This window comes from Odocoileus virginianus, chromosome 5 (assembly GCF_023699985.2).
Source record: "Odocoileus virginianus isolate 20LAN1187 ecotype Illinois chromosome 5, Ovbor_1.2, whole genome shotgun sequence".
Classification (NCBI taxonomy): domain Eukaryota; kingdom Metazoa; phylum Chordata; class Mammalia; order Artiodactyla; family Cervidae; genus Odocoileus; species Odocoileus virginianus.
Window position 1 is genome coordinate 89,684,483 of NC_069678.1, and position 26,498 is coordinate 89,710,980.

A 26,498-nucleotide genomic window follows, 5' to 3' on the forward strand; every position below is an offset into this window, starting at 1 on the left:
GGATGTATAAGTGCTTGCCAGCTAAAGTTCAGGAACACAAAAGTAGTGCTGCTTCCCACAGGAAGGCGTGGGATTTCAATTCTGCAACCTTATAATGCGCATGACTGAAAAGTCATGGAACGTTCAAAAATGTAAACAGAGACAAGACCTTGGCATAAATGCTGCCTTATGAAGTTCAACAATGCCACCTTTGTTTAAAGAATATTTGGAACACCTCTCTTGGAAGTGCCTGTGAAACTAGTTTAAAAGGCATTTAAGATCAACAAGCTTGTCCTATCTAGTTCTGCCCTGTTTCTCTGATCAAACACTGTTTTTACTTGACAACAACTTTAAGCCATTTTAAAATATAAGATGTTTTAAAACATAACCTTCGCAAGACGATTTGCGATGAGGAAGGATATGTCAAAGAACATGTCCAAAACAAAAGCAAAAGAAATTCCCATGATTCTCTACACTGTCCCTATAACCAAATCAACAGCCTGTCTCCCAAGAGGCCTCCTTTGGACAAGGATTGTGGTTATTTTCATTCAAAAGTTTTATTTTCAATCTAGGGACCTTAACTGTCAGTTAAAAGAAACTGCACAAAATCGTTCCTAATTGTTCTCCAGTGTGGAGGGTCTGCCATAGAGCCTAATGAGGGGCAGACAAAGGAGTCCACTCAGGAGACTGAATGAGGCAACAGACAAGGGTTCACATACTTTTGCTTCTTTGATCCTTTATGAGTTTTCTCTGTTTTCTCAGCTGATCGCTCCCTTGAGTGGCTTGAGTCTCGGGAATCCACTGATTCTCTTGATTTACCTCGTTTAAGATCTCTCTCTTTATGTTTTTTACGACGTTCAATATCAAGGCGGAGATCAACAGGATCATCTTTGTATTTTCCCTCAGCCTGCCAAGAGAAATCAAAATTAAGGTTTTTGGGATTCAGGACTACAAACTTAACCACCCCACAAACTGTGGTTTCTATTCCAATGGAGTGGTACAGAGGAAGCACTGGGAATGTGAGGTACCTCGCCCAACTCGGGAGAAATACAGGATGTTCCACCAGTCACTTCATGAGGATCCCTAGAGAGCCCAAACCAGTTCTCTAGAATAATGATGATAACCTTCTGCGTATGCTACACACACACACACACACACACACACACACACACACACACACACATACACATACCTCTTGCTTTGCTATTTCCTTCTGTGGTCCAGCAATGACTTTGGCTAGCTGAAAAGCTGAGAAGTCCAAAATTAACTCTAGAAGGTGTTTGGTGAGGCTGGCTTAGGCTTAGTCACCAGCAGGAGTGGAAATGCTGTCATCTTTCCCCTACCTACACTGTGGCAGCTACCCTGGACCTATCTTTTATTTGGAATTACCTCTCAGTACTGAGTCCAATAATAAGACAATGGAAGACTTACACAGCCTTCCAAAATGTTAGTTATATCAACAGATTTCTCTAGAGAAGGCATATCGAAAACCATAATAAAGAATTCATAAAGTTGGCAATACCAAGTCAAAGTTTATTTTAAAAAGAAAAGTGAGAGAACATCTTCTCACTAACTTTCTACTAGTGAAACCTATCACAGTATGTGCTGCAGACAGAGTGAGCCCAGCAACAACAGTGGCCTTCTACCCTTAAACTATCAGGCAAAGGGCTTTCAACAGGTCTTGAGAAACTCACTGAAAGCAGAGGAGCAAGGTGTTTTCAGGCATATTATACACTAAGATTTGCCTCCTGAAAGCAAAACCTTCCTAGGGACTTCTCTGGTAGCCCAGTGGTTAAGACTCTGCTTTCACTGCTGGGGCTGTGGGTTCAATCCCTGCTCGGGGAACTAAGACCACACAAGCTGTGTGGTGTGATCAAAACACAAACAAACAACAAAAAAAAAAAAACCTCTCTAAAAAGAGGAAGGGATGAGCAGTTCACTCTGTATTAACAATTACTTACACAACTAAGATTTCTGTTGAAATAATGAAGTTTTAATTAACAAGAATGGTAGGTGGTAACTTGGTTTATTTTATTGCATGCTTTTCTTTAGAGGGGGGAATGGGGCCTCTGCACCCTCCAAAGACCAAAAAAGAGAGAAGTACAGCTGCAGTTCCCTTAGGCAGTACACACAGCATCTCTAATGAACAGGCTGTGTGGGGCAGAGAGGATGACATCTCTCCTGGTGTTTCAAAAAAACCTTGTGTTTCACATGGTTAGTGTCAAGCTGGTGGGTACTTGGAGGAAAGGGGGAATGGGAGAGAAGACAGACTGTGCAAGAGAGCCTCTCATCACATTCAACCAACAAGACATACCTATTTGGAAAACTTGAAAATTACTACTTTTAGAAACAGTTTCGGCAACATTGGAAGAGTCATCTCCATAGGGATTAAATTTCAATCTAATCTCCACAGGGTCCCTATGTGGGAATTGACCGTTAATAAATACTAATATTTTTAAGAACCCAAATCTAGTACCTCATTGTAACAGACTGAACACAAGCTTTAATCTCTTAATAACAGTGTTTACGTGCACATCATTACACATGTAGCTGCGCTATCAAAGCAATGTTTAGCTTTAAAGTAACAGTAACCAATAGATGATAGATATGGCACAATGTTAGGAAAAAAAATCTGGACTAGCTGCTTAAAACAGTCTATTCAGTTAAGATATGAAAATTTCACTCTCCTCTGACATGCATGTCTTTTTGAAATCATGGTTGGAAATAGCGCATGTATATAGTTGATTTGATAATACTTACAAGCAGAAAAATATCACAAAAAGTTTCTTCTCTCATCATGGGCACTTGTTCCAAAACTCCTCTCTTTTTTTTCTCAAGCTCACCTCAATAGACTTTGGGGTCATTTACCATATTCTAACCACTTCACAAAGGTTGTTGATACATTTAATAAAAATTAACCCTTTGTAGTTCATTTTTAGAATTATGCCCATCCTTAAAAGAAAAACACAAACTTAAGTAGAGAGTAATTTAAACAAACACATTTCTGTCAAGTTCATGCCCAACGCACTCATTTTGTTGGAATTACTGATCAAAGCAACAGTTCACCTTGTAGCCAGGTTCCCGGGGACTTTTCATTTCGTCATGAGCCAAACCATGTTTTCTGAATGTACTGGGGGAAATGTCTATCCTCCTAAAATTATAAACACAAAAATTGTTCAACATTCCATAGTGTGAATATAGCATTTTAGTTCGTAAGTGAAGTAGCAGAAACACAGGCATTCTTTTGCTTACCTTGCTTGTTTACATACTTACACTATCCCATAGGTATGTATGCACAGGCATACACGTAACATGTACAGACACACACACTTTCTCTCTCCCAACTTTCTAAACTCAAACAGAAGGAACTTCATATTCTACCCTGTACTGTTACAGTCAAGAAAACAGACTCACCTATAGCCTTACTTATAATCTTAAATTCACATCGAGACTATCTATGCCCTGCTAACTTCAAAAAGCAGTTTTCACCTTGGGAACTGAAATATAATGGTCCATTATTCACGAATATGATAAAGTCTAAGTAAGAAACAAGTGCCTGGTGTGACACACATCCCCAAAGACCCTAAATCCAAGACTATTACAAACATGGTCCTCTTACCCACTGCAAAGGTTCAATCAAAGTTAAGGCCACCTATGTTTCTAGGCAAAGTCCCTATTTGCTGAATAAATTCCCACAACCAGATGTTTAAACCTCTGGGCTTTTTAAACCCTTTGATATAATTCTGTAAGTTCTTCTACCTCCATCCCCCACTTGCTGCAGATTCTCCCAAAGGAAGAACCAATATATGAAATACATGGTATGCTTAAAGGAACATTTACTTTTATGTAAAGAAAGCTCACCATGACCTTGGGTTATTGTTTACAAACTCCTCCTGCAACTCTCACAACTCTCAAGAATACAAGGTTTCTTTTACATCAAAAAGGGCTGTTTTCCTCAGGCCCAAAGGGAGAAACATGGTAATCAAAGCATGCCCTTTCCACTACAAACCTAGACTATGGAGAGCATTACCTTAAATTCTGCTATTATACTTGACAAGTGGCAAAAACAAGACAAGTTTATTCTCTGGTGAGCAGTCTTTTGGGCTTTCCTGATAGCTCAGTTGGTAAGGAATCCACCTGCAATGCAGGAGACCCCGGTTCAATTCCTGGGTCAGGAAGATCCCCTGGAGAAGGGAAAGGCTACCCATTCTAGTATTCTGGCCTGGAGAATTCCAAGGACTGTAGAGTCCATGAGGTCACAAAGACTCAGACACAACTGAGCAATTCTCCTTAAGCAGTCTTTTATGATCACCTCCAGTGTAAGCCAAGGTTCTCACCTGTGAATCTCTGGGCTTTTCTTGTTTTTAGCTGCCTCCTGTTCACTCCCTCTCTTTAGATATTTAGTAAAGCGTTCATGCAATGTCATTCCGGAGGACCCAAAGTGATGCTCTGTGGGGAGTCAAAGAAAAATACGTCAGGCTACTAAAGGCAGACCCAACATTCAAAGCCCTCTGCACGGATGAAATGCAGCCACAGTTATGTGAATGAAGTGGTCAAATCCATATAACAAACATACTATGGAAAGTAAAGAAAATTAGCTGGTTCAGAAACAATCCAATATTGAGCACTGGATTGCCATGGTAGGACATGGATACAAAGATACTATTCTATGCATCAAGAGCACCAACTCCAGCCTAAGTTCCAATTTCAGATGAAACTGTAACTGGCCCAAACCCAGCTTCTAGATCACATTCCTCAGTCTGTCCACCTCCATTTGCCCAGAAGATGGCAGAATAATGTGGGACAAGATCTCTAAGATGCTGCTAGAGGTATCTACGCATTAAGACAGGACAAATCAGATGGGCTGGGAAAGCCACTTTCCATACTTCCCTTTTCAAGCAATTTAAATCTTCACATGAAGGATTTCACCTAGCCTCAGGATCCCAGGTTATCATTAGTATTTTCACAATATTCAGCTCTCTGATTAGAAAATGGAAACTTACCCCTGGGAGACATTTCCTTCAAACCAGCCCCTAGGTTCAAAGGCCCTATGGATGAGATAAAGGTCCCCAACAGACTCCCTCATGCCCCGTCTCATCCTTCAGCTTGTTAGAAAGAAAGCTAAGCATGTAGAAAGGGGAACCTGAGCAGGCTGGGGTCAGGACTCACCTTTAACATGATGAACGATGGTCACTATATGCTGGGCAAACAGCTCTGAGGGGCTCCGCTGAGACTGAGCTGACTGTATGTGCTGGAAAATGGATCGAAATTCCTGCTCCTTTTTGTTGCTATGAACTAGATCCCGACAAAGCTTTCGTTCCTGAGCCAATAAGCCACTGGGTCTGAAAAATAAACACAGGGTGGCCCAATGTAATAAGATACATAGAAAGTCAGAACATTTAAGTCCTAAAAATACAAGAATACTTTTGAAAGATGTGAATTTCTCTGCAAAGCTCCTTTTTAAATTCCTAGCAAAGTACAAAGAACCTCAAGGCACCGTAACTGTGGAAAAAGGCATTTCTCCCTTTGGAGTTTAATATAAACAAAAGGGCAGGATGAAGAATTAAACCTCAGTGATTCTGTTCTGTTCTGGAGGGGGTGGGGTGGGGGGGGGGTGGGGGTGGTGGTCTCCGCTGATTTTAACGCATGACAAATAGTAAGGTGTCTTAGAAGATCAACTATCTTGGCCAGTCAAGGCCACTCAGTAAAGTGACACAATGCAGCAAGAGTGGGACGTGGCTAGACTGCTCTCAGCAGACTTCCAACTGGCTGCGCAACTTCTACACCAGGGGAAAAGCAGCCTGGGCCTCACAACTCTTTCCTGAAATTCTCAAACTCCACACCCCAGCCCCAACTTTCAAACCGTTGCAATATTTGATGAAGGCCTAATATATTACACATTGTGACTTAGCTAAGAATGAAAAAATGGATCCTGCATGGTTCCATGGGCAAAGACACCCTAAGCACATTTAGGAAAACAACAGGACAGGCGTGGAATGGGGGGAGGGTGTATGATGTGATGAATACAGTGCAAGAGAGAAGCAGAGGGGACCCAGTACCAAGACAGTCAGTCACTACAGACTAAAAAGACGCTTCACGATACTGCCCCAAACATGTAACTACTCGGTGATACACACTTCTCCAACGAAAACAGGGAGACACAAGGGTATTCACACTGAAAATGAGACAGTGGGAGAAATACAGGAGGGGTTTGTCCTTGTTCTAGAATGACCTTATAGAGATAGGTTAGGCTAAAGCCCTGAGGGTCAAGATGGACTACATCTCACCTTGCAAGGTCCTCATCAAAAGAGTCCATCCGGACATTGACTTGGGCCTCTCGAGTAATAGAAAAGGAAGACTTCCCTGTGGAAAAGTCTCCTTTGGCTCCTAGCTTCTCTCGACTCTCAGAGGTCTTTCTTGGGGGGGGTGAAGAGCTCTTCTCCTGGACTGCTTTGTAAGCAGTCACTCGGAAATTCTTTTCAGGCACAAATCCCCTATGCCCACTTTCGCTTCTCTTGGATCCTCCTCGCTCCTCCTTTTTGGATCTCTCTGAAAAGGATTCCTCCTCCAACTCCTCCGTCTTTCTTTGCTTTTCCTTCCCTGGAGGTGCGTACACCAGGCCCTCCCATTTGCCTGACTTCTCCTCCTCCTGGTTTTTGCTTGCACCTGCTATGACTTTCGACATGAATTTGGGTTCATCATCAAACTCAGATTCCTTCCTTCCTTTAGCCTTATCTTTATCTTGATCATCCATCTCCTCCTTGTGGAAGTCAGCCATCTTCTTCTCAAAGTCATCTCGGAGCTTATACCTTTTGGGAGACTGGCTACCCCGAAAAGGCTTCTCAGTATCAGTTTTGGGAGCAAATGAATCAGATTTCATTTTTGTATCACCCAATCCTGCATCAGAGAAGCTCCCTTTCTCTTTCATTTTCTCTTTATCAGTATTTGTTTGTTTCTGTTCCTTATCTTTTCCATTCTCTGTCTTCTGTTCATCTAGATACCTAGTTATGAAAACACAAGGGAGACATACAAGACTTAAGCAATCTGATCCAAAATAAAACAGCACCATATGGTCTTAGGTTTTTGACTCTCTAATAAGCATGACTTGTGGATTCCAGTGTTGCCAAAGGTGTCTTGATTACCTTTTTTGTTAATTTCTGAAAAACTGCTCTTCACAGGTTTATGAACTTTGCATTTAAAAGAGAAATGTTCTGTGGAGTTGTATATTACAAAATCAAGCAAAAAGAAAATAGCAAAGGCAATTTTTAGGATACTAAAAGACAAAAACCTACTTACCTGTAAACGGTCTAGGAAAAAAAAAATTAAGGTCTTATCCAACCTTCACTCAAGTCACTTAAAATCTGCTTTCAGCAAAGTTAACATAGAATGTTCAACCTTGGACTGTTTTGTTTTTTATACAACTCACATTTGGAAATACAAGTCTCAAAAGAGACTTCAAATTTGCTTCAAGTCACCTAGAAGACCTAAGTATGAAATATACTGTGAACACAAATAAAAACAAAATACATGTTAATTGGAGGAGGGGGCAAAATTCATCCCACTCATTCTTATGGAAAAGCAGAGTTCATGCCCAAGTGTTCTAATAAGATTCACAGTCCTGGCAAGGAACAAAACCTGTATTTTAAAGCAGACTTACTGAAGGCTAGGAAGTACAGGTTCTGAACATCTCATCTGTACCATTAACGGAAAAAGTCTAATCAAATTACAGTTGCATTAATACAGCAAAAAAAAAAAAAAAAACCAAAAACCTAAAAAAGAATCAAAGGGACAGCAGGGCATCAAAGAAAAACGCTAATAAGAGAAAAGGGGGGAGGTGGGGGGCAGGAGGGGCACCTGCTCCGTAAGTCCCTCTTGACAACGTGGTCCCAATGCAACTTCCCTGTTACGTCTCTGCCATCCCAATCCATACAACCACACAAAACAAAGACTCGTGCTCCGACTCACCGTGTCCCTCAGGGTAGAAAGACAGAAGCACTATTATGTCCTCTCCTAACATGCAGCCTGCTTGGCTTCTACTGGAACATACACCCACCTTGTGATTTTATAACAAGGTCTTCCTGGACTAAGCCTTGGACTTTGCCATTCTGCCCAGTCTCCTCAACTGGAGGGTGTGAGGGTGCAGCTCTTCACCATGATGGGCTGATGCAGATCGATCATAGGAGATGGTGGATCTTAGAGGGTCTAACAGCTCCAATAGCCATTCATTTTGGTAAAGACAACATTTTTTTGATAGCTGACCCACAAATCTCTAGTGTTCTCTGGCTTACACTGGTAGAATCCAAGGCAAACTTTAAATGTGAAAACATCATTGCAGAGTAATCTAGAATTTGTGCTGCAATACAAATTCAGGAAGGTAGGAAAACCAGAGTTAAGCTAAAGGTTTCCTTGGATGATGCTTTCAAACTGGTGAAATGCAACTTTAGGAAATGGGAATTACCTCATTACTATTAATCAGAGCTCTAAGGATCACATCACAACTAAACTGCCAGCTGGTGAGATACAGACAGACGGGAAAATGAGGTACTTGCCTCTTTGCATAGGCTGCTCCTCCTGGAGCAGCAGCCTCCTCCTTCTGAGATGAGCCGTATGCTGAGCCAGTGGCCGGTGGACTCTTACCCACGGGACTCTTTTTGGATGGGCTCAAGGATCCTGAGCCATGGTCAAACTGACCTGGGTGAGTCCCACCCTGGTACCCAGCACCACTCTGCAGAGTTGAGCCCATCTGGGATGTGCTGGAAAGTGGAGGGCTAGGTTTTGGCACAGGGCTAGGACGAGGTGACCGCCGCCTCACCACCACAGACTGGAGGGGGCTTTTGAGAGCTGGGCTTCGCTCCCGGGGACTCAGCTCAGACACCCCGGAGGCCCGTGATGCAGAACCAGCACTGTATGTGGTGGCGTCTGGCCACGGCTTTGAGCTCTCAGATGCTTTTGGGTCTTGAGAGGTGCCTCCAGAGAATGGCTGCTCCTTGGCCTCATCTCCCTGGTTATCCCCAGCGGCCTGGGACGGCCGGCTATCCTTGGAAGAGGACTTTTTCTCCTTCGCAGACTTGCGCTTAGAAGATTCAACTCGGCTGTGGTTGGAGGAAGAACGAGAGGACGAGGAACGCCTTGACCTGTCAGAGGAAGACTTATCGGAGTTTCTGGAGTGGCTCCTGGACCTTGGTGAAGGGGACCTTCTCTTTGGGGACCGGGAACGGGAACGGCCCCGACGAGGACTGTATGCTTGCCGGTAGTTCTGCCAATTTGAGCGGTAGTTTCCATAGCCTCCTCGGTTATACTGGCCCCATGGATAAAAGCCTCTGTTGCGCCCACGGAAATAATAGGGCCTTCTATAGCCTCTGTTGTGACCTCGGAAATCTCGATTCTGATATACTCTTGGGTGATTTCTCTCTCTGTTATGAGCTGGAGAATATGATCTGGAACGAGACCTAGAACTGAAAGAGGGGCAGGGGAGGGAAGAAAAGTTTGAATTTTGACAAAGCATTTTTATTCAAGAAAAACCTGCCAACAAAGAGGTAAAGCCCTACTCTTATGTATCATTTATTTTCAAACAAAAGGTACAAACTTAAATAGTTAATCCTACTCTTATGGCCACATTAAGTACAAAAATTAAAAAAATCACTTTAACAAACCAGACACTGAGATGACTCATTAATACTACTGTAGCACATTCTACATGGAGATCTATTTCTACAATGACTGAGAGAATATAAAGATGCTCTTAATGAACTTAACAAACATCGTTTTAATATAGTATACTAGTTAGTTTCACAGGCACAGAGGATTTTACAGATAGGTCCCTACGTCACTGAAGAGAAGAACAACTGCAAGTTGTGGTACCCAGAGAGGTAAGTCTTCAGGTCCTCTGGCCCCACACGGTTTATTCCCTTTCCCACCCACCTCTGTCTGTACAGGGCTAATTTCTTGACTTCCACCAAGATTTGGGTTTGTGAAATACAGCTGCAACATGTCTAAACCAAAGAACACTTAAATAGGGACTCAGAGAATGAATCAGTTCAAAGCTTAAAAAAATTTCAACTGAAATCAGATCAACAATTGTTGATCAATCAAACAAATATTGTTGTTGTTTTTTTAAACTGGGAATTTGGAAATGGTCTCATTCTCTAGAAGGTCAAGTCTCTGTGGCTGAACTACAAAGTCTTCCACAGGTGCCACAAGAGGGCACCATCTGACCAGAACACACCTAAGCACCCAAGATGGCAGCAGAGAGACTACAGACAGCCCCACACCTGCACATGTCAGCTCAGTGCTCGTCCTCATCGAACAATACGGAACTCTAATTCAGCAAAGGCCCATTTCCAGAACTACAGGGATTCAACAGTCATCTAACTCTGTAAAAATTACATGTTCACTATTAAGTGGACTTTTTGGAGCAGGGAACTGGAAAAGGAGCTTGCTCTGTCCACTCCATGCATCAACCTGATATTGCAGTACCTCCAGGAACTAGGGTGAGATGATATTACATATTTACAAATGCCAGACTTATCGATGACAGGAGGTCTGTTTTCATCAAAAAGCCAAAAGCTGTACTTGCTGGTGTAAGAATCTACTGGGCTTCTTCAACACCACTTATTGGGTCAACTATAATATAGAGCATTAATTGGTCACTACTTCTAAGTATTAACATTACCTAGAAATATGTAAAATTACTAGAAAACTAAAAAAAAAAATTCCTTTATATACAGAATAAAAACCCTTCAGTTCATAAGCAGGCCTTCTCATATCAGACATAACTGGAACCATACATTTTTATCTGTTTGCTTATAAGTTTTATAAATAACTCCACTTAGCAATGTGACAGGTTTTAACAACTAAATAAAACGTTATCTTTACAAAGAAACTTAGAAGATAAGATAGGATTGTTTTCCCACTACCCATTGTATTCAGGTTCTTTATCTACCCCAAGAACAAGACCTGGTAAAGATGCAGCAAACTGCTGGCTGTTAATGGTTGCTATTTAAGTATGATTTTTTTTTTAAAAAAACAAACTTACCTTTCACACTTTTCACTCGAAAACAGTAATAATACAAGAAAGAAGAAGGGAGAAGCAGATGCGGCTATGAAACTGAACATGACCCGATTTAATGGCTATACTTGAGGTAGGTGATGCACCACCAGCACTAAGGAGGGTTTAATTCATGCTCCCATCCTCACAGGCTACTGCTGCTTCTGTCACCAATTATTAGTGAGGGCCCTGCGGCACACTGCATCCAAAACCCGCAGTCACTGCACAGATGCAGGAACATGAGTCTCTGCAGATTGCAAATGAAGTTATTTAGAAGTCATTTAAAAGGATACAGTCTGTGAAATATAAGGAAACAACCAATTTTCTCCAGTTCTGTAGAACTCAGCAGTTAAGTTAAATTAAAGACATGGTTTCTCAAACTCTCTGGATAGTATACTTTCCTTATAGGAGAGGGGAAACAAAAGAAAAAAATCATGAAACAGATAAGCCAGAAATAAAAACTGAACATCTAGTGGCAAATTTATCTGTTTCTAAAAAACAGAGAAGTCAGACTAGAATTAAATATAAAAACATTTTTCTAGTGAAGATATTCCTCCAAAATAATCTTCCAGGCATTAAGACAGCATACAGAGTGGCTCTAGACCTACCCCAGCACATACTTCCTGCCTAAGATATCTTTCCCTCATTTACCAAATTGATGACCATGCCAAATGGTATGTACAATAAGGAGAAGCGATCGGTCCAGAATACCAGTTATCACAAATATTGCAGAGTTGGTTAGCATTTTTCATTTTGGTTTATGTCAGTTCAATTCTCTCAGTTTCGGTTGTACAGACTCTTCTTTTTGAACCAATTACTTAGTTTCCATTTATTAGATTAACTTTTAAAATTACCTGTAGGACCAAATGAGCTAAAACTGAAGTTTAAACAGTCCAGATCAAAAGAATCTGGGGGCAAGGTAGAGCTTACTAGCAGTCTCTGCTTAGTCCTATAGCCTTGTTAGCAACTCCCTGAGGTAAATATATTCAGTGAATTTTCCCTCTTTCTTGGGGGGTAGTGGGGGCAGTGTGAGAAAATGGGATGGGATTTTACTTTTAGAGACTCTGACACAATTAGGCAACAGACACTCTATCTAGTACAAAGCTTGAATAAAGTCTGATATAAAAGTATATGCCCAAGAAATATGGGAGAGAAAAACAAAGCTAAGACAGGTTACCTTGAAGACATAATGTTATTTGTTTTTTAAATGGAGGGTTTCTTTTGAAGGAGAGACCCAGAGTTTAAAACTTCCTACTCTACACTACATGGAAGACATCACCATGTATGCACACCTACTTTTTGTTCAATCTCTACTCTGAAATTAATTTTCAAACAGGCTTCTCACAGATTCCATTTAAGAATTAACTTGTTCTTGTTGGGAAGGTGAGGGTAGGGGGGAATCCTACCAATCTGGAGAAGGGCTCTAGGACACTCATCTAAAATAATCAGCAGGGGCTCCAAGTGGCAAAACTGAGAATCATGTCCTTGCCTATCGCAATTCTGATAAAAAGAATGATTTTGGTGTTTAAATATTTAAATGATCAATATTTCTCTAACACACATATAGAAACTTACATTTATTAAAAGGCTCTTACCCACTCATAAAATTAAGTTTTAAAGAATGAAAAATCGAACTCATGATACAGCAAAAAAAAAAAAAAAAGATGCTGGAAGTTTGGCACCCTATTCCAAGACATAGCTGAAGTAAGGAAATAAGGTGTAGAAACTAATTAAAGAATATTGGTGATAAATTCAAAAGAACTATTTGCATGTTTAGTCAGACAAAATGATGCCTATAATAGTGACTTTTAGGTAGTTTTAAGAAGTGTTTTACTAAATAGATGCAGCTTGTTAGTAAGTGGCATATCAGGTATATATAAGTGACTACTGATTAGTTTTTTTTACTGATTAGTTTTTTAAGGTTTATTTTAGTGGGTTAAAGTTTCTTTTTCTTGCAATGTTGATTGCACTATTACTCTTCTTAGCTATCTTTTCTTTGCTAATGATGCAACTAAACTTTGGCCCAAGCCTCCAAAAATACTTCAGTGAAAAACAATCTGGTACAGAGATTTCAAGCAAGTAGCTTAAAAATATATATATCTTTCTTTCAAGTGGATGAAAAACAGTAACTGATGGCAGGAAAGAAAAGGAATTAGGCAAACAGCATGGCAATCAAAGTTGATTTAGAGTTGCAGTGTTTGAAGAGACCTGGAATATCTTATAGCCCAACACGCTACACCTCAAGCTAATGCCCTACCTCCACTTGACACTCACAGAAACAGTCTAACAAAAGATCTTCAGAGACCCACACTGACAAACCAATGATGATCTCATTATACAGTCATACCCCCTTACCTCAGCCTGCGCTTCCTTGAACGAGAGACAGAGCGACTCCGGGATCGAGACTTCGAAAATGAACGAGAACGAGATCTTGATGCAGATCTTGATCGAGAAGAGCGAGATCCAGACTTAGATTTGTTTGTTTTTGACATCTCTGAAGAAAGGGTCACGTTTCAATTATACCTAAGAATCAAAACAAATGAGTGAGCCTCTTTGCAATCCCGAACTTCAGTGAACACTTAGAAACAAACAAAAAAGATGAAATAACTGCTTTAGAGAGGAGGGAGAGGGTGAGATGTATGCAGAGAGTAACATGGAAATTTATAATACCATATGTAAAATAGATAGCCAGTGGGAATCTGCTATATGACTCATGGAGCTCAAACAGGGACTCAGTGATAAATCTAGAAGGGTGGGATGGGGAGGGAGATGGGAACGAAGTTCAGGAGGGAGGGGACAAGGGTGTACCTATGGCTAATTCTTACTGATGTAATGACAGAAAACCACAAAATTCTGTAAAGCAATTATCGTTCAATTACAAAAATAAATTAAAAACAAAACAAAAAAAAACACTCCTTGCCCTTTTACCAAGGAGGATGTCTAAGCAGTACAATTCCAAACATACCATCCCACAGCAGCCAATGGAAAACCTGACTAGTAATTCTCATTGGAGAACACCATGAAACAGACAAAAATGAAGCAAGCTATCGATAATCTGGGGCATGTAATCTTTTCTCAACAAGCAGACAAGTTTTGCCAACTAAGGTAACTGTTCATACAAGTAATGAGATGCCCTGAGACAAGGTTTTCCCAGTCCTCACAGGAGAAACTCTATGCAATGGCATCTTGGTTATAGAGTAGGTGGCACTTCTGACCATTTATCTCCCTGCTTCCTGGACCGTGAAGCCATGAGGCATATCCTTAATATTCACTTCAAAAGAAAAGGTTTAAAATGTAAGAGACTAGTCTCAAATACTGTAATGCCACAAGAGGATGCAGTATATCATGTAAAATACAGGACATTAATCCATAAACACAGGAATAAAGCAATTTATAAGGAGAAGAACCATTAACTTTCTTTTAGCCTGTCACTACCTTCAAGAGCCAACCTTCTTTCAGGGTCACTTTCCCACAAAAAAAAAAAACAAAAAAACAAAATTGTCTCCCCCCCCCCCCCCCAAAAGATCATAAAGCTAGTCAATAGTCAAACCAGGTAAGAACTACAGGACCTAATTTTGTCACGCCTCACTGCTTAACAAAAGATTCTTTTATGTGAAGGGAAAATAATAATTGATGAACATTTCACCCTTCTCAGATTTTCTTGTTATTCAGATCCCAGCTCAAAAGCTATCTCTCCAGAGGCTTGCCGTGGCCACCCACCAATCAAAAGCCATTTTCTAAGGTATAGTCCAATACCTTGTTTTCTTCTTCAGAGCACTCAACCTAGGACTTGAAATTTATTTACTTTGCACTTGTTTACTTTGCTTTCCCACCTGTACCCAAGTAGAATGCAAGCTCCCACTGGCAAAAATCTCTTATTTACTGATGCATCCTGAATGCCCAGAACAGCAAACACTTTAACAATATTATTATTAACTTATCCTCAAGGAGGGTATCATTACATCCGTTTTTACAGATGAGGACACTGAGCACATAAAAGAAAGTAACTAACTTGCCCAAGGCACACAGCTTTAAGCGGCAGAGCTGGGATCTGAACCCAGTTGAGCTGGCTCCAAACCAGTTAACTACCATTATATTATACAGTCTTGCCAGAGACTAGTGGGATGAATAAATGATCCCAAGTCTCCACTCCTACGGAGTTCAGGATCTGGTAAAGAGAGCAAGACAGAGACAAAATGAAAGACAGTATTTGTTTATAATTACTATATTCAAGTTTTAGATTTGAATTTTAAGAACTTCTGGCAAGGTAAAGAAGTCCAGGAAGCTTCTACAGCTTCAGTTCATAGGGATTATAACCATAATAATCACAAGAGACGTAACTTAGAAGAGGACTGAGAAACGGCTAGGAAGCCAAAGACAAAGGATGATGAGTAAGAGAAATGAGGATACCAAAGACCTACATCTATCTAGGTCCTGCCAAAAGGATCAAAGTGTTACATGCTCTACAAGGTCAAAGATGTTCAGTTTGGAGCCAATTTTCAAACTTTAAAAGAAAAGGGAGGGAACCCCCTAGTGATCCAGTGGTTAGGACTCTCTACTTTCACTGCTAAGAGTGCAGGTTCAATCACTGGTCAAGGAACTAAGACCCTGCAAGCCCTGCTATGTGGCCAAAAACAAAAATTAAAAAAAGAAAGAAAAAAGGAAATGGGGGAACAAGTTAGTAAGAAATACTCATTTCCACTCCCAGACATTGGAAAACTAAGACATTTTCATTACCAGGAAGAAAAAGCTGTCACTTAAATACAAATAGAGCCAAATTTAACAGTTTTATATATATTAAACTTACTAGAGTTGACAAGTATATTCAAGAGTCACTTACTGTGACACCACCCTCACTTTCAGAACTCCTTTAATGTGAGCTGCAATTAAAACACCACTATCCCTGAGAGTTAAGAGGAATAACCCTGGATGTTACAAAACCAGAGCTGGAAATAGATCAAATGAATACCTTAACTCATTCAGGAGAACTCTTGAAAGTGAACAAACAATGATAAATTAAAGCAGACTTGGTCTTTGCCTCCATGGAACTTATAATCTAGAGTTGCAGATAGACAATCATCAAGTGAGCAAGCAAAAACATAACTCTGGTAAGTACTAGGAAGATGGCAAAAAAAAAAAAGCATAAATATAGGCAAATTTATAAAGTGTGGTAGCAAGAGACTTGGGTTCAATCCCTGGGTCCGGAAGATCCCCTAGAGTAGGATATGGCAACCTACCCCAGTATTCTTGCCTGGAAAATTTCATGGACAGAGGAGTTTGGCGGGCTACAGTCTATGGGGTCACAGAGAGTCTAACCTAACTGAGCCCACATGCGCAGAGTGACTTATTTAGGTAGAATGGTCCAGAGATGGCATTTAAGCTGTCACCTGAAGACTATGAAAAAGCAAGTCACATAAAAAAGGGAAAGGTCCAAAAGATTGAGAAGTCTTTTCTCTTGATATACATAAACATATATAAAACAATAATATTTTAGTGTAAGGCAGGGACAACCATATCTAAAGTTATCTGATCAAATTACTAAAATTCATTCAAAACAACTCAGTTTTATTTTGAAGACTTTTTAAATGTCACTGCCATTACACATAGCTTTTCCCATTTCTAACATTGCTTCCACGTCTATGCTCTAAAAATATTATGGAGAGTGAGACAGACAAATACCACCTTGGAAAATAACTTAGCACCTTTTACATGTTACAAGCATCTAGCATTTGGTTTCTGTTCAAATTAAAACTTCTTCCAAAGGAGATTTTGTTTCTTCAGCAATGCCTACTCTTCTTTAACATGATGTTTCATTTAGAATAAGACAGCCATGTTCCTACACCAGCAATATAAAAGAATCCAACTACTGAACACACGCTAGCAGGCAGAAACATAGAACACAGTTCCTGAACTCCTAAGTTAAGGGCTGGTATGATCCAAATATCCTCGAACTTTCCAACCAAGATCCTTCAGATGACGAGGTTCCCTATCCACATCATCACGCTATTTGCCACTGAATCAATTCCAGTTTGTTCTCCTTCACTGGGATACTGAAAACTATTTAGGCACTATTAATGCATCCTAAGATTGCTCACTCTGGCAGCCACACCACATGCTGATTCAGGGTGAGATGAGTCACTAAGGCCCTCAAGTTCTTTCTCATAAACCCTCCTCAGCTGCAAAATGTCCTCCTCCTCCATCTTGTACTGACACTACTGTTGTTCTATGCCCCCTCTTTTTAATTTAAAACCCAGGTGCAGAATTCAAACAGCCTTCTGAAATCATTTCAGATACAATCCTGTCACTTGGAGCAAGGGTTTATCTTTTAAACTGTTTTGCAGGGCCACCTGAGAGGACAGTTTCCAGACCCATCACTTTTTTTTTTCCCATCACTCTTTCTGAAACACAAGCATTCACCACCAAACCACTTGTCTTTGGAAGAACAGATACATTTTACTTAAAGCAAAAGTCTTAAGGTATATAATTACATGGCTTCTATATCATTAAAAACAGATTTTGGAGACTTCCCTAGTGGTCCAGTGGCTAAGATTCCATGCTCACAATGCACGGGACCTGGGTTTGATCCCTAGTCAGAGAACTACATCTCATATGCCGCAACTAAGACCCAGCACTGCCAAATAAATAAGTTTTTTTTTAATGCAGATTCTATTTTTTACCTCTAAGCAAAAAGAGTAATATTGACAGCAAGGGCCAAAGAAAGCTTCTCTACATTAAAGACTCTCAAAGATAAGAAAGAATTCAATTATTCCTTGCCCCTCCTCACGCTGGATTGTTTCTTCTTAAGTGTCCCTAGTGACTATGCCAGCATTGTGCTTGGCACATGGTAGACATCTGCTGAATTCACCAGAAGGAACGTCCTGGGAGTATTTAATACTGTTTGCCCCATGTTTGGAACACCGTGGATAGGTTTCACTGGGCAGGAGACCGAGTTCCTAATACTAAGTAATGCCAAATATAGCCTCAACAGGCCGCCCCAGAGCTTCAACCTTCGCAGCCCTAAACGGTCAAGCTACATATAAACCATGCAACTATTCTTCAATCCATAAATAATAGGTTTATATTCCAAAAGATCCTTCTCAGAAAAGATTTAACTACTTATTTTCTTTCACAGAAAGATTTACTACTAATCAAGCAAATAAAAATTGAAGGCAAACATACTATAACCTGAAAACAAAACAAGAACATAAAACAGACCTACAGCCTTCCTAGTATGTAAAAACAATTCAGAACTAAGTCCTTTAAAGCTCTCTGAACCCATGAAAGGATGTAGGAATTGTGTTGGGCCAGAGAACTAATGTACACAGTTAACAGTGTGCTAAGTATCTGTATCTGTTTTCAATGACTCCACTGTGTACTTAATGTCTATACAGGCCTTTGCAGGGCAAACCACTTTTTTCCGTTCTCTCATTTCCATTAATATCAAACTTACTACCTCACAGGATATTCCATTTCCTCGAGAATCTTGTGTACCTTAAAGAGCATATTCACAGCATTTCTCTCTCACTTCAGTATCCACATTACAACCAATCTAAAATCAAACAAAGTACTGGTATTCTGATAAACACCAACCTCTTCTAGCACCACCTGCTTTCCCTGCAGCAATTAAGCACACACAGTTGCCTCTCGTTTTAAGTAATGAGAATATACTAGTATCATGAAACCTACATCACTAATTCTCACTCAAAGGACTCACAACTCAAGAAAAGAGTGTTACAAAGGAACATTTATTTTAATCTGCTTAATTTAGGTTACAGGACACAAACAAGACCTGAGCCTAGAGAATTTCAGGAAAGGATCAATAAGCACCACCCTCTAAAAGTAAACTAACAGTCAAAACAATGGATAAAAACAATCACCTATGGAAATCTCTCCAAGAAATAGCTTTCCAAATAGAAATGCAAAAATCTTGGCATAAGACCTAGCATCCCTTTAAGGTAAGTCCCTAATTTAAGATGTAAAACTCCGTAAGATACACACTATGACTTGCGTTTATAAAAAACAAGTTTTTAGTAATGAACGAATATGGATGGGAAATTGAAACATGGGAATCTGCATCTTCTTGTAGGTCTGAGAAAGAAAAGGCTATGCTTTAATAACCCATACCATACATAAATACATTTGTTTAGGCCAAGCCATGCAGCTCATTGGATCTTAGTTCCCCAACTAGGGACTGAACCCGGGCCCTCAGCAGAGGCAGTGCATAGTCCTAACCACTGGACCACCAGGGAAGTCCCCATAGTAATAACTTAAAGAAAAAATATTTATCTAAAAGTCGGGGGACTACAGAGGTCAAACCTAGAAGCTAGCATATCGTCTAGAGACCAACAGAGACTTCTGTCCTGCTCTGTCTGAGGCAGGCTGGGGGTGCCTATGTGAGTGCTCAATCGCTCAGTCACGTCCGACTCTTTAGACCTGTAGCCCACCAGGCCCTCTGTCCAGGGGATTATCCAGGCAAGAACACTGCAGTGGACTACCATTTCCTTCTTCAAGGGGATCTTCTTGATCCAGGGATCGAAAAATCCTCATCTCCTGCATTGGTAGGCAGATCCTTTACCACTAAGCCACCCAGGAAGCCGCCAGGTTGGGGGCAGGGGTGTGACATTTATTTGTATCTAGCAATTTAAGGTTTCCAGGATACTTGTGTTGACAATAGGGGGAAGTATTTTATACTGGAATTATCCTGAACAACTGGGACTCATCACTTACTTAAGCAGGACAATTCAGCTACCCTGATTTGATGGACTTACTATTTAGGACTGTCTAGCTTCTCTTGCTTTATTTGGAGTATGTTCATCAAAGATCCTTCTAACTTGAAGTTTGGTCTCTGGATGGACCTGCCTAACAGAAAACACCCTAGACAAGTACTGGCTTTCCTAATAAATACATACCATCTGAAATTGATTCCCTGGCACTTTATCAATAACACCTGTGCCAACAAAGAGCTATGAACCTTCAGCATTATCTCACTTTATATACACGAAACTCATTAATCCTACATTCTGTACCTGTTTTATTGAAGAGCAAACCAGGATTTATGGAGTTAGGTAAAGAAGTGAAGTGAAGTGAAGTCACTCAGTCGTGTCCAACTCTTTGCGACCCCATGGACTGTAGCCTACCAGGCTTCTCAGTACATGGAATTTTCCAGGCAAGAGTACTGGAGTGGGTTGCCATTTCCTTCTCCAGGCTCCCAAAGTTCTACAGCTAGTTAAGTCCAAAATTCAAACACCTATCTTTCCAACATTGTGCTAGTGATTCACCATTACCACACAGGCTACCCCCATGTTGTACTCCATCAATCAGCTTATCTGATCAGCTTAAAAATAACAAAACAAAACTGTTTCTGAAGCAGAATTAACTCTTAAAATATTTGGTTCATAAACCAGCAAAACTGAAATGCTTAACTAAAGCAGTCAACCCACCCCTTTCCCCACCCCTATCTGCTAACTCACATGCAAAAAATAGAAACAGGCTCTGCCTGAAACATGTCTGCCCAAGATAGCAGAAATGTTTCTGCTGTGGATGATTTTAGAAAGTCCAAACTAGGAAAGCCACAGCCAGCTGTAGAGAACAAAGAGCTTCGTGTAACAAGAGACTAATAATAAGAAACATATTCCAAAGCAGCTATACCATTTTATTTCCCCAACAGCAGTGTATGAGGGTTCCAATCTCTCTCCATCTCCGACACTTACTGTCTTTTTATTATTGAGCTATAAGACTTCATAAATTATGGATGCATGCATGCATGCTAAATTGCTTCAGTAGAGTCCAACTCTGTGTGACCCTATGGACTGCAGCCTGCGAGGCTCCTCTGTCCATGGGATTCTCCAGGCAAGAATAATGGAATGGGTTGCCATGGCCTCCTCCAGAGGATCTTCCAAACCCAGGGATCAAATCTGCATCTTTTACATCTCCTGCATTGGCAGGCAAGTTCTTTACCATTAACGCCACCTGGGAATCCCAAATTATGGAAACAGGTATATTAGACATATACTTTGCAAAAAGTTTCTCCCAATTTGTAGGTTGTCCTTCCATTTTCTTGACACAGACCTTTAAAGAAAAGAGCTTTTATTTGGTTTTCTCTAAAGTCCAATTTATCTTATTTGTCCTTTTGTTCCTTGTGCTTTTGGTGTCACATTTAAGAATGATTTGCCCAAGGTCACAAAGATCTATTCCTAGGTTTTCTTCAAAGAATTTTATAGTTTTAGCTCTTCCATTTAAGTCCATAATCCATTATGATTTAAATTTTATGTTACAGTGTGAGGTAAGGATCCCATTTCACTTTTCTGCATATGGATATCCAGATTTCTTAGTACTGTTTGTTGAAGAGACTAGTCTTATCCTACTGAAATGTACTGGCCATCTTTGTCAAAAATCAATTCACCAAAAAAAAAAAAAAAAAAAAAAAAATCAATTCACCATAAATGTGAGGGGTTTTTTTTTTTTTTTTTGAGGGTTTATTTCTGTACCTTCAATTTTATTCCACTGACCCGTATGTCAATCCTTATGCCAGTCTTGATTAATGTAGCTTTGTGGATATTCTGAAATCAGAAAAGTGCAGGTTTTCCAACCTCCTCCTGCTCAGAGAATTTTGGCTATTCTGAGTCCCTTACATTTTCAGATAAATTTTAGCATCAGGACATCAATTTTTGCACACAAAAAAGAAAAAAACCAAACAGCTGAGATTTTGTCAAAGATTGTTTTGAATCTGTAGATCAGTTTGGAGAGAACTGTCATCTTCACAACATTAGTCTTCCAACTTGTGAACACGGGATGTCTTTCCACAGGGTTTATAGTTTTTTTCAGAGTACAAATTTTGTGCTCATTTTGTTAAATTAATCCCTCAGAATTTTACTCTTTTTGATGCTATTGGAAATGAACTGTTTTTCTATTTCGTTCTGATTGTTCATCACTGTGTGTGCTTAGTCACTCAGTCGTGTTAAACTCTTTATGACCTCATGAACTTTAGCCCGCCAGGCTCCTTTATCCATGGGGATTCTCTAGGCAAGAATCCTGGAGTGGGTTACCATGCCCTCATCCAGGGAATCTTCCCAACCCAGGGATCGAACCCAGATCTCTCTCATTGCGGGTGGATATTTTACCATCTGAGCCACTAGGGAAGCAGTCGTTAGTGGATAGAGATACAATTCATTTTTGTATACTAATCTTATACCCTTTAACATTACTGAATTCATGTATTAATTCTACTAGTTTTCAATGGAGTCCTTAAGATTTTCTACATAAGATCATATCATCTGCAAAAGAGATAGTTTTACTTCTTCCCCGGCTGAGTTAGATGACTTTTACTTCATTTTAATGCCTAATTGCCCTGGTTAGAACTTCTGGTACAATGCTGAACAGAAATGAAGAAAGTGGACATCCTTCTCTTGTTCCTGAACCTAGGACAAAAACACTGTCTTCTTTTCACCTTTAAGTACAATGATACCTGTAGGTTTTTCTCACAGATGTCTATTATTAGATTGAGGAAGTTCCTTTTATTCCTAGTTGGTTAAATACTTTTATTATGAAAAACTGTTGGGTTTTTTTTTTTCATGTTTGCACTCTATTTATTGAGATGATCAAGTGGTTTGGGTCCTTTATGCTACTGTATTACACTGATTTTCAACAGTTACCACCTAACACCTGCTTTTACAATCGGTCTTAAAATTAGTCTTTTTTCCTATTTACGGATCTCTAACGTAACCCTAATAGAACGGACTGACCCCACATGGGCCTCCACTCCCCGTCCCTTGCCCTAGGAACTACCATCTCTGTCTTGCTAGAGGACAGCACTTTTCCAGATAGATGGCTCTACATTTGGTACTGCTGCTAACCATTAAGTTTAACAATTCAGGATACCAAATCGAAGAGGCTACAAAATTAACCAGTCAGAGATTAGGTCTGATTCGTTCTCCCTTTCATGCACAGCCCATGGACACTCAGAGTGTGCTCATGAACAGGCTTGTTTCACACTTCCTCCTCCTTCTCCACTCTCTTTATCACACAAGCAGGAATAATAAAAGATCAGTTCACCAAATACTAACAATCCAATCCAAGGATAAAATTAAGTATGTACCACAGTCCTAATAACTACTGCTAAACTAGAAGTTGAACTTATTCGTATCTCTTCTCTATCTTCCTCAAAGGGAGAGAAGGTCAAACTGATCTCAGTCTTCAGCAGACATTCACATTTCAATTAGCAGTGCCAGGTCAGAGTGAAACTCCACCGCCAGCAAGTCAAGACAGCCCTGCTCTCAACAGTCACTAAAGGCAAGATGTAGAAAATTCTTGAACAAACTGGCTAAAATTAAAAAAAGACAGATCCAAAACTCAGCCCAGAAAGAAACTCACAGCTCACACAGGGTTGTAGGCAGAGGACTGGGCCTGACTGTGTGCTCCGTGTGCCTCTGGATAGGTGCAGGAAAGCAGAGCTCAGGTGACGTATCAAATGTGTTAACTAGTTCATGCTCTCCTCTGGAGATTATCCTCTCCTGAGTAAAAGTGGGAAAGAGAATCAAGAGCAGCTATGGGTATCTCTAAGGTAACACTTTCCCAAGACTTCACACCCCACTCCCAATATCCCTGAAGAAATCTAAGTTCAGAGACCCCTTCCTGACATTTACTTTATTAAGCAGCTCTCTTGAATTATTAAATAAACCCACAAATATAATACTAATTTCAATTCTGAGGTCTTAAAATTTATAGAGGCAAATATCCACATATGCATTGAGCACCTTTCTAAAAGGAGAGAAGGATCCTTTGGGGAGAAGGGCAGTTTTACTGCTGAAACAACTTAACAATATAATAAAAGGTTTACCTTCACCTGTATTACAAAATCAAAGTTATTCTGGAGTTCAGTACTAAAATTCTTTAACTTTTTTACATTATATTCTATGTAATTTGGTAGAACATGTTTTTAAAATGTGTTAACATGTAGGTGAGTGAAAGTCACTCAGTCGTGTCCAACTCTTTGTGACCCCACGGAATTCTCCAGGCCAGAATACTGGAGTAGGTAGCCAGCCCTTCTCCAGGGGATCTTACCAACCCAGGGATCAAACCCAGGTCTCCGGCATTGCAGGCGGATTCTTTACCAACTGAGCCACAAGGGAAGCCTCAATGTGTAGGTACAGATATACACATAAAACATATCTATATAAGCACACGGAGCAAACTATTAACAGTGGTTACCTCTGTGGAACAGAAAGACATGAAGAGGAAGGGGGCAGGAAAAGAGAAAGATATGAAATAGGGCAGACAGGATGGGAGCATGTGCTTCTTATTTTACATATAAATTTTTTTAGTTAGTGAATTTACAGGTGACTTCCCCTACCAGTCTTTTTTAAAAAATTGTTAATAACATTCATAGAGTTAATGGTGTTGATTCTCTCAACGTGGAATCAAACATCTACCTACTTTCTTCGGAGATATTTTAAAAATCTAGACAAGTAATTTCCACATAACTCTAAATAAATAAAACTGCACTTGAACCTTTCAAAGTCCATTCTGAGGAAAACTTTATTACAATGGAATTTTTTTCCTCTTTTACTACTTAAAAGAAGGCTAAGAAAGGCCAGCCGAATAGCCAACTGGGCTCTATTTTTTTCTTTAATATTTTTATTATGGAGGTATTGAGTTAAACATACACAAAAGTAGAAAAAAATAATGTAAGGAACCCAAATGCATCCATCATCCAGTTTTAAAAAAATTATCAACTCTTCGCAGGTGGGCTCAATTCATGATCAAAATCCTAATTAGTCTAAGTGGCTATAGCCAGTCTCGGCAGCTATTTCCCCAAGTATATGAGCTTGCTCACTCACTCACTCAGCATCAGACTCTGCAACCCCATGGACTATATAGCCCACCAGGCTCCTCTGTCCATGGGATTATTCCAATAAGAATACTAGAGTGGGTTGACATTTTCTCCTCCAAGGAGTCTTCCCAACCCAGGAATCGAAACCTCGTATCCTGCATTGCCAAGAGGATTCTGTACCAATAAGCCACCTGGGAAGCCCTTATTTTCCCATACCTTTTCCGTAAAAAAAAAAAAAAAAAAAGAAAGAATCCTTCCATTAAGAAATCCAGACATGTGGGAGTCCCCTGGTGGTCTAGCATTAGGATTTGCCACTTTCACTGTGGAGGCCTGGGTTCAATCTCTGGTCATGGAACAGAGAATCTGCAAGCCTACATGGCAGGAGGAAAAAAAAAAAACCCAGGCATGCAACGAGAGGACCCAAAAGGTGCATATCTATATGCGGCTCCCTGTGTGCTCTGAAAATAAGTCTAAACAGGGGATCATTTATATCAGCAAATAACAATGACTCTGATTTCAGTTCAAACACATTTAAAGTAAATTGCAAAGTGCAATCTTAAACTGCCCCCTAATTACAGGACATGAGTAGTCCAAAATACCGTGGGTGGGTTGTTTCATCAACTTGTTTTAAGAAGTGTGACTACCTCATAAGTGAGCAATTATGATGAGAGAAAGAAAATATACATTAATAAACTACATTTGTGAATTAGTAAGGCAAAAAAGCTAAAGCTTCTAATTCTGCAGAGTCCAAAATTCACATAAAAATTGTCAGCTCACTTCAACTGTTTATTTGGCATTTGGAAGAATTACACGGTAATTTTTTTACCAATGTGCTTTTATCCTAGCCTTACTATCAACTTCCCTGAAAATAACCCTTCATTAATAAGAGCATATATTTTAGTTTACTTATGCTAACAATGGACCTGTTTACAAAACAAATTCTCAACTGTTCTTCTTAATGGCTGTTGTCAGGCTGGAAAGAATTCAAAGGAGAAACCAGCTCTGGAAAACTTCACAGAAACAATTCAGCACAGGGACCCCTTTGTGTTCACAAACTGGAGGGTTAAGGGACAGCCAGGAAAGCATATACCCTCAGAGAAACAGTATCTGGCCTTTGGTTCTTATGACAGGTAACTGCAGCAAAAGGCCCAACTCTGTTGTGTTTTCACTACTTAAAAAAAAAAAAAATTTATGTTAGTTATCCATGGACACACGGATAATTTTTAAAGTGAAAATTAGAAAAATTTCCTTAATGCTTAAAAAGCATTAAGAAAGCTTCCCTAAGGGTAAGCTCTGAAGTAGTTTAAAAGTGTGCCAATTAAGGAATGCAAAGTCTGACATAAAGATACACATGGATTAATTTATCAAGAATACTGCCAATGTGGGAAGTTCTAGCCAGGTGGATTAGCCAGCTCTTATTCACAAAGGTTCAATTCCAAGTCCTCCAAAAGTCAATCTCTATCCCTCCTTTTCCAGCCCTAATTTCTTCAGACAGCAAACAGGAGCACGGCATTATTTAATCGCTTAGAAAATTCATAATAAACTGCACAGCAAAACAGAAAAAAAAATGATGAGGACTTTTGGCCATCTCTTCCAACTTGAGAAAAAGAAGTAACCCCTTTCCAACAGTATAGCTACTTACAC

At 40.0% G+C, this 26,498-nt stretch overlaps 1 protein-coding gene across 5 annotated transcripts in view; it reads right to left on the reverse strand.

Annotated features, from left to right (window-relative positions):
* THRAP3 (thyroid hormone receptor associated protein 3) overlaps positions 1-26,498 on the reverse strand; it is a 70,409-nt gene that overhangs the window by 5,883 nt on the left and 38,028 nt on the right. For 4 of the 5 annotated variants that reach the window (XM_020880219.2, XM_020880214.2, XM_020880218.2 and 1 more), the window contains 7 exons: positions 13,382-13,549; positions 8,529-9,434; positions 6,267-6,980; positions 5,149-5,321; positions 4,317-4,428; positions 3,046-3,130; positions 699-886 (listed from right to left, as the gene is read on the reverse strand). In XM_020880219.2, coding sequence (XP_020735878.1) covers positions 699-886; positions 3,046-3,130; positions 4,317-4,428; positions 5,149-5,321; positions 6,267-6,980; positions 8,529-9,434; positions 13,382-13,518 — 2,315 coding nt within the window. In that variant the 5' untranslated portion in view covers positions 13,519-13,549. Of the gene's footprint in view, positions 1-698; positions 887-3,045; positions 3,131-4,316; positions 4,429-5,148; positions 5,322-6,266; positions 6,981-8,528; positions 9,435-13,381; positions 13,550-23,395; positions 23,536-26,498 lie in introns of all 5 variants that reach the window. The other variant, XM_020880215.2, reaches the window with a different exon arrangement.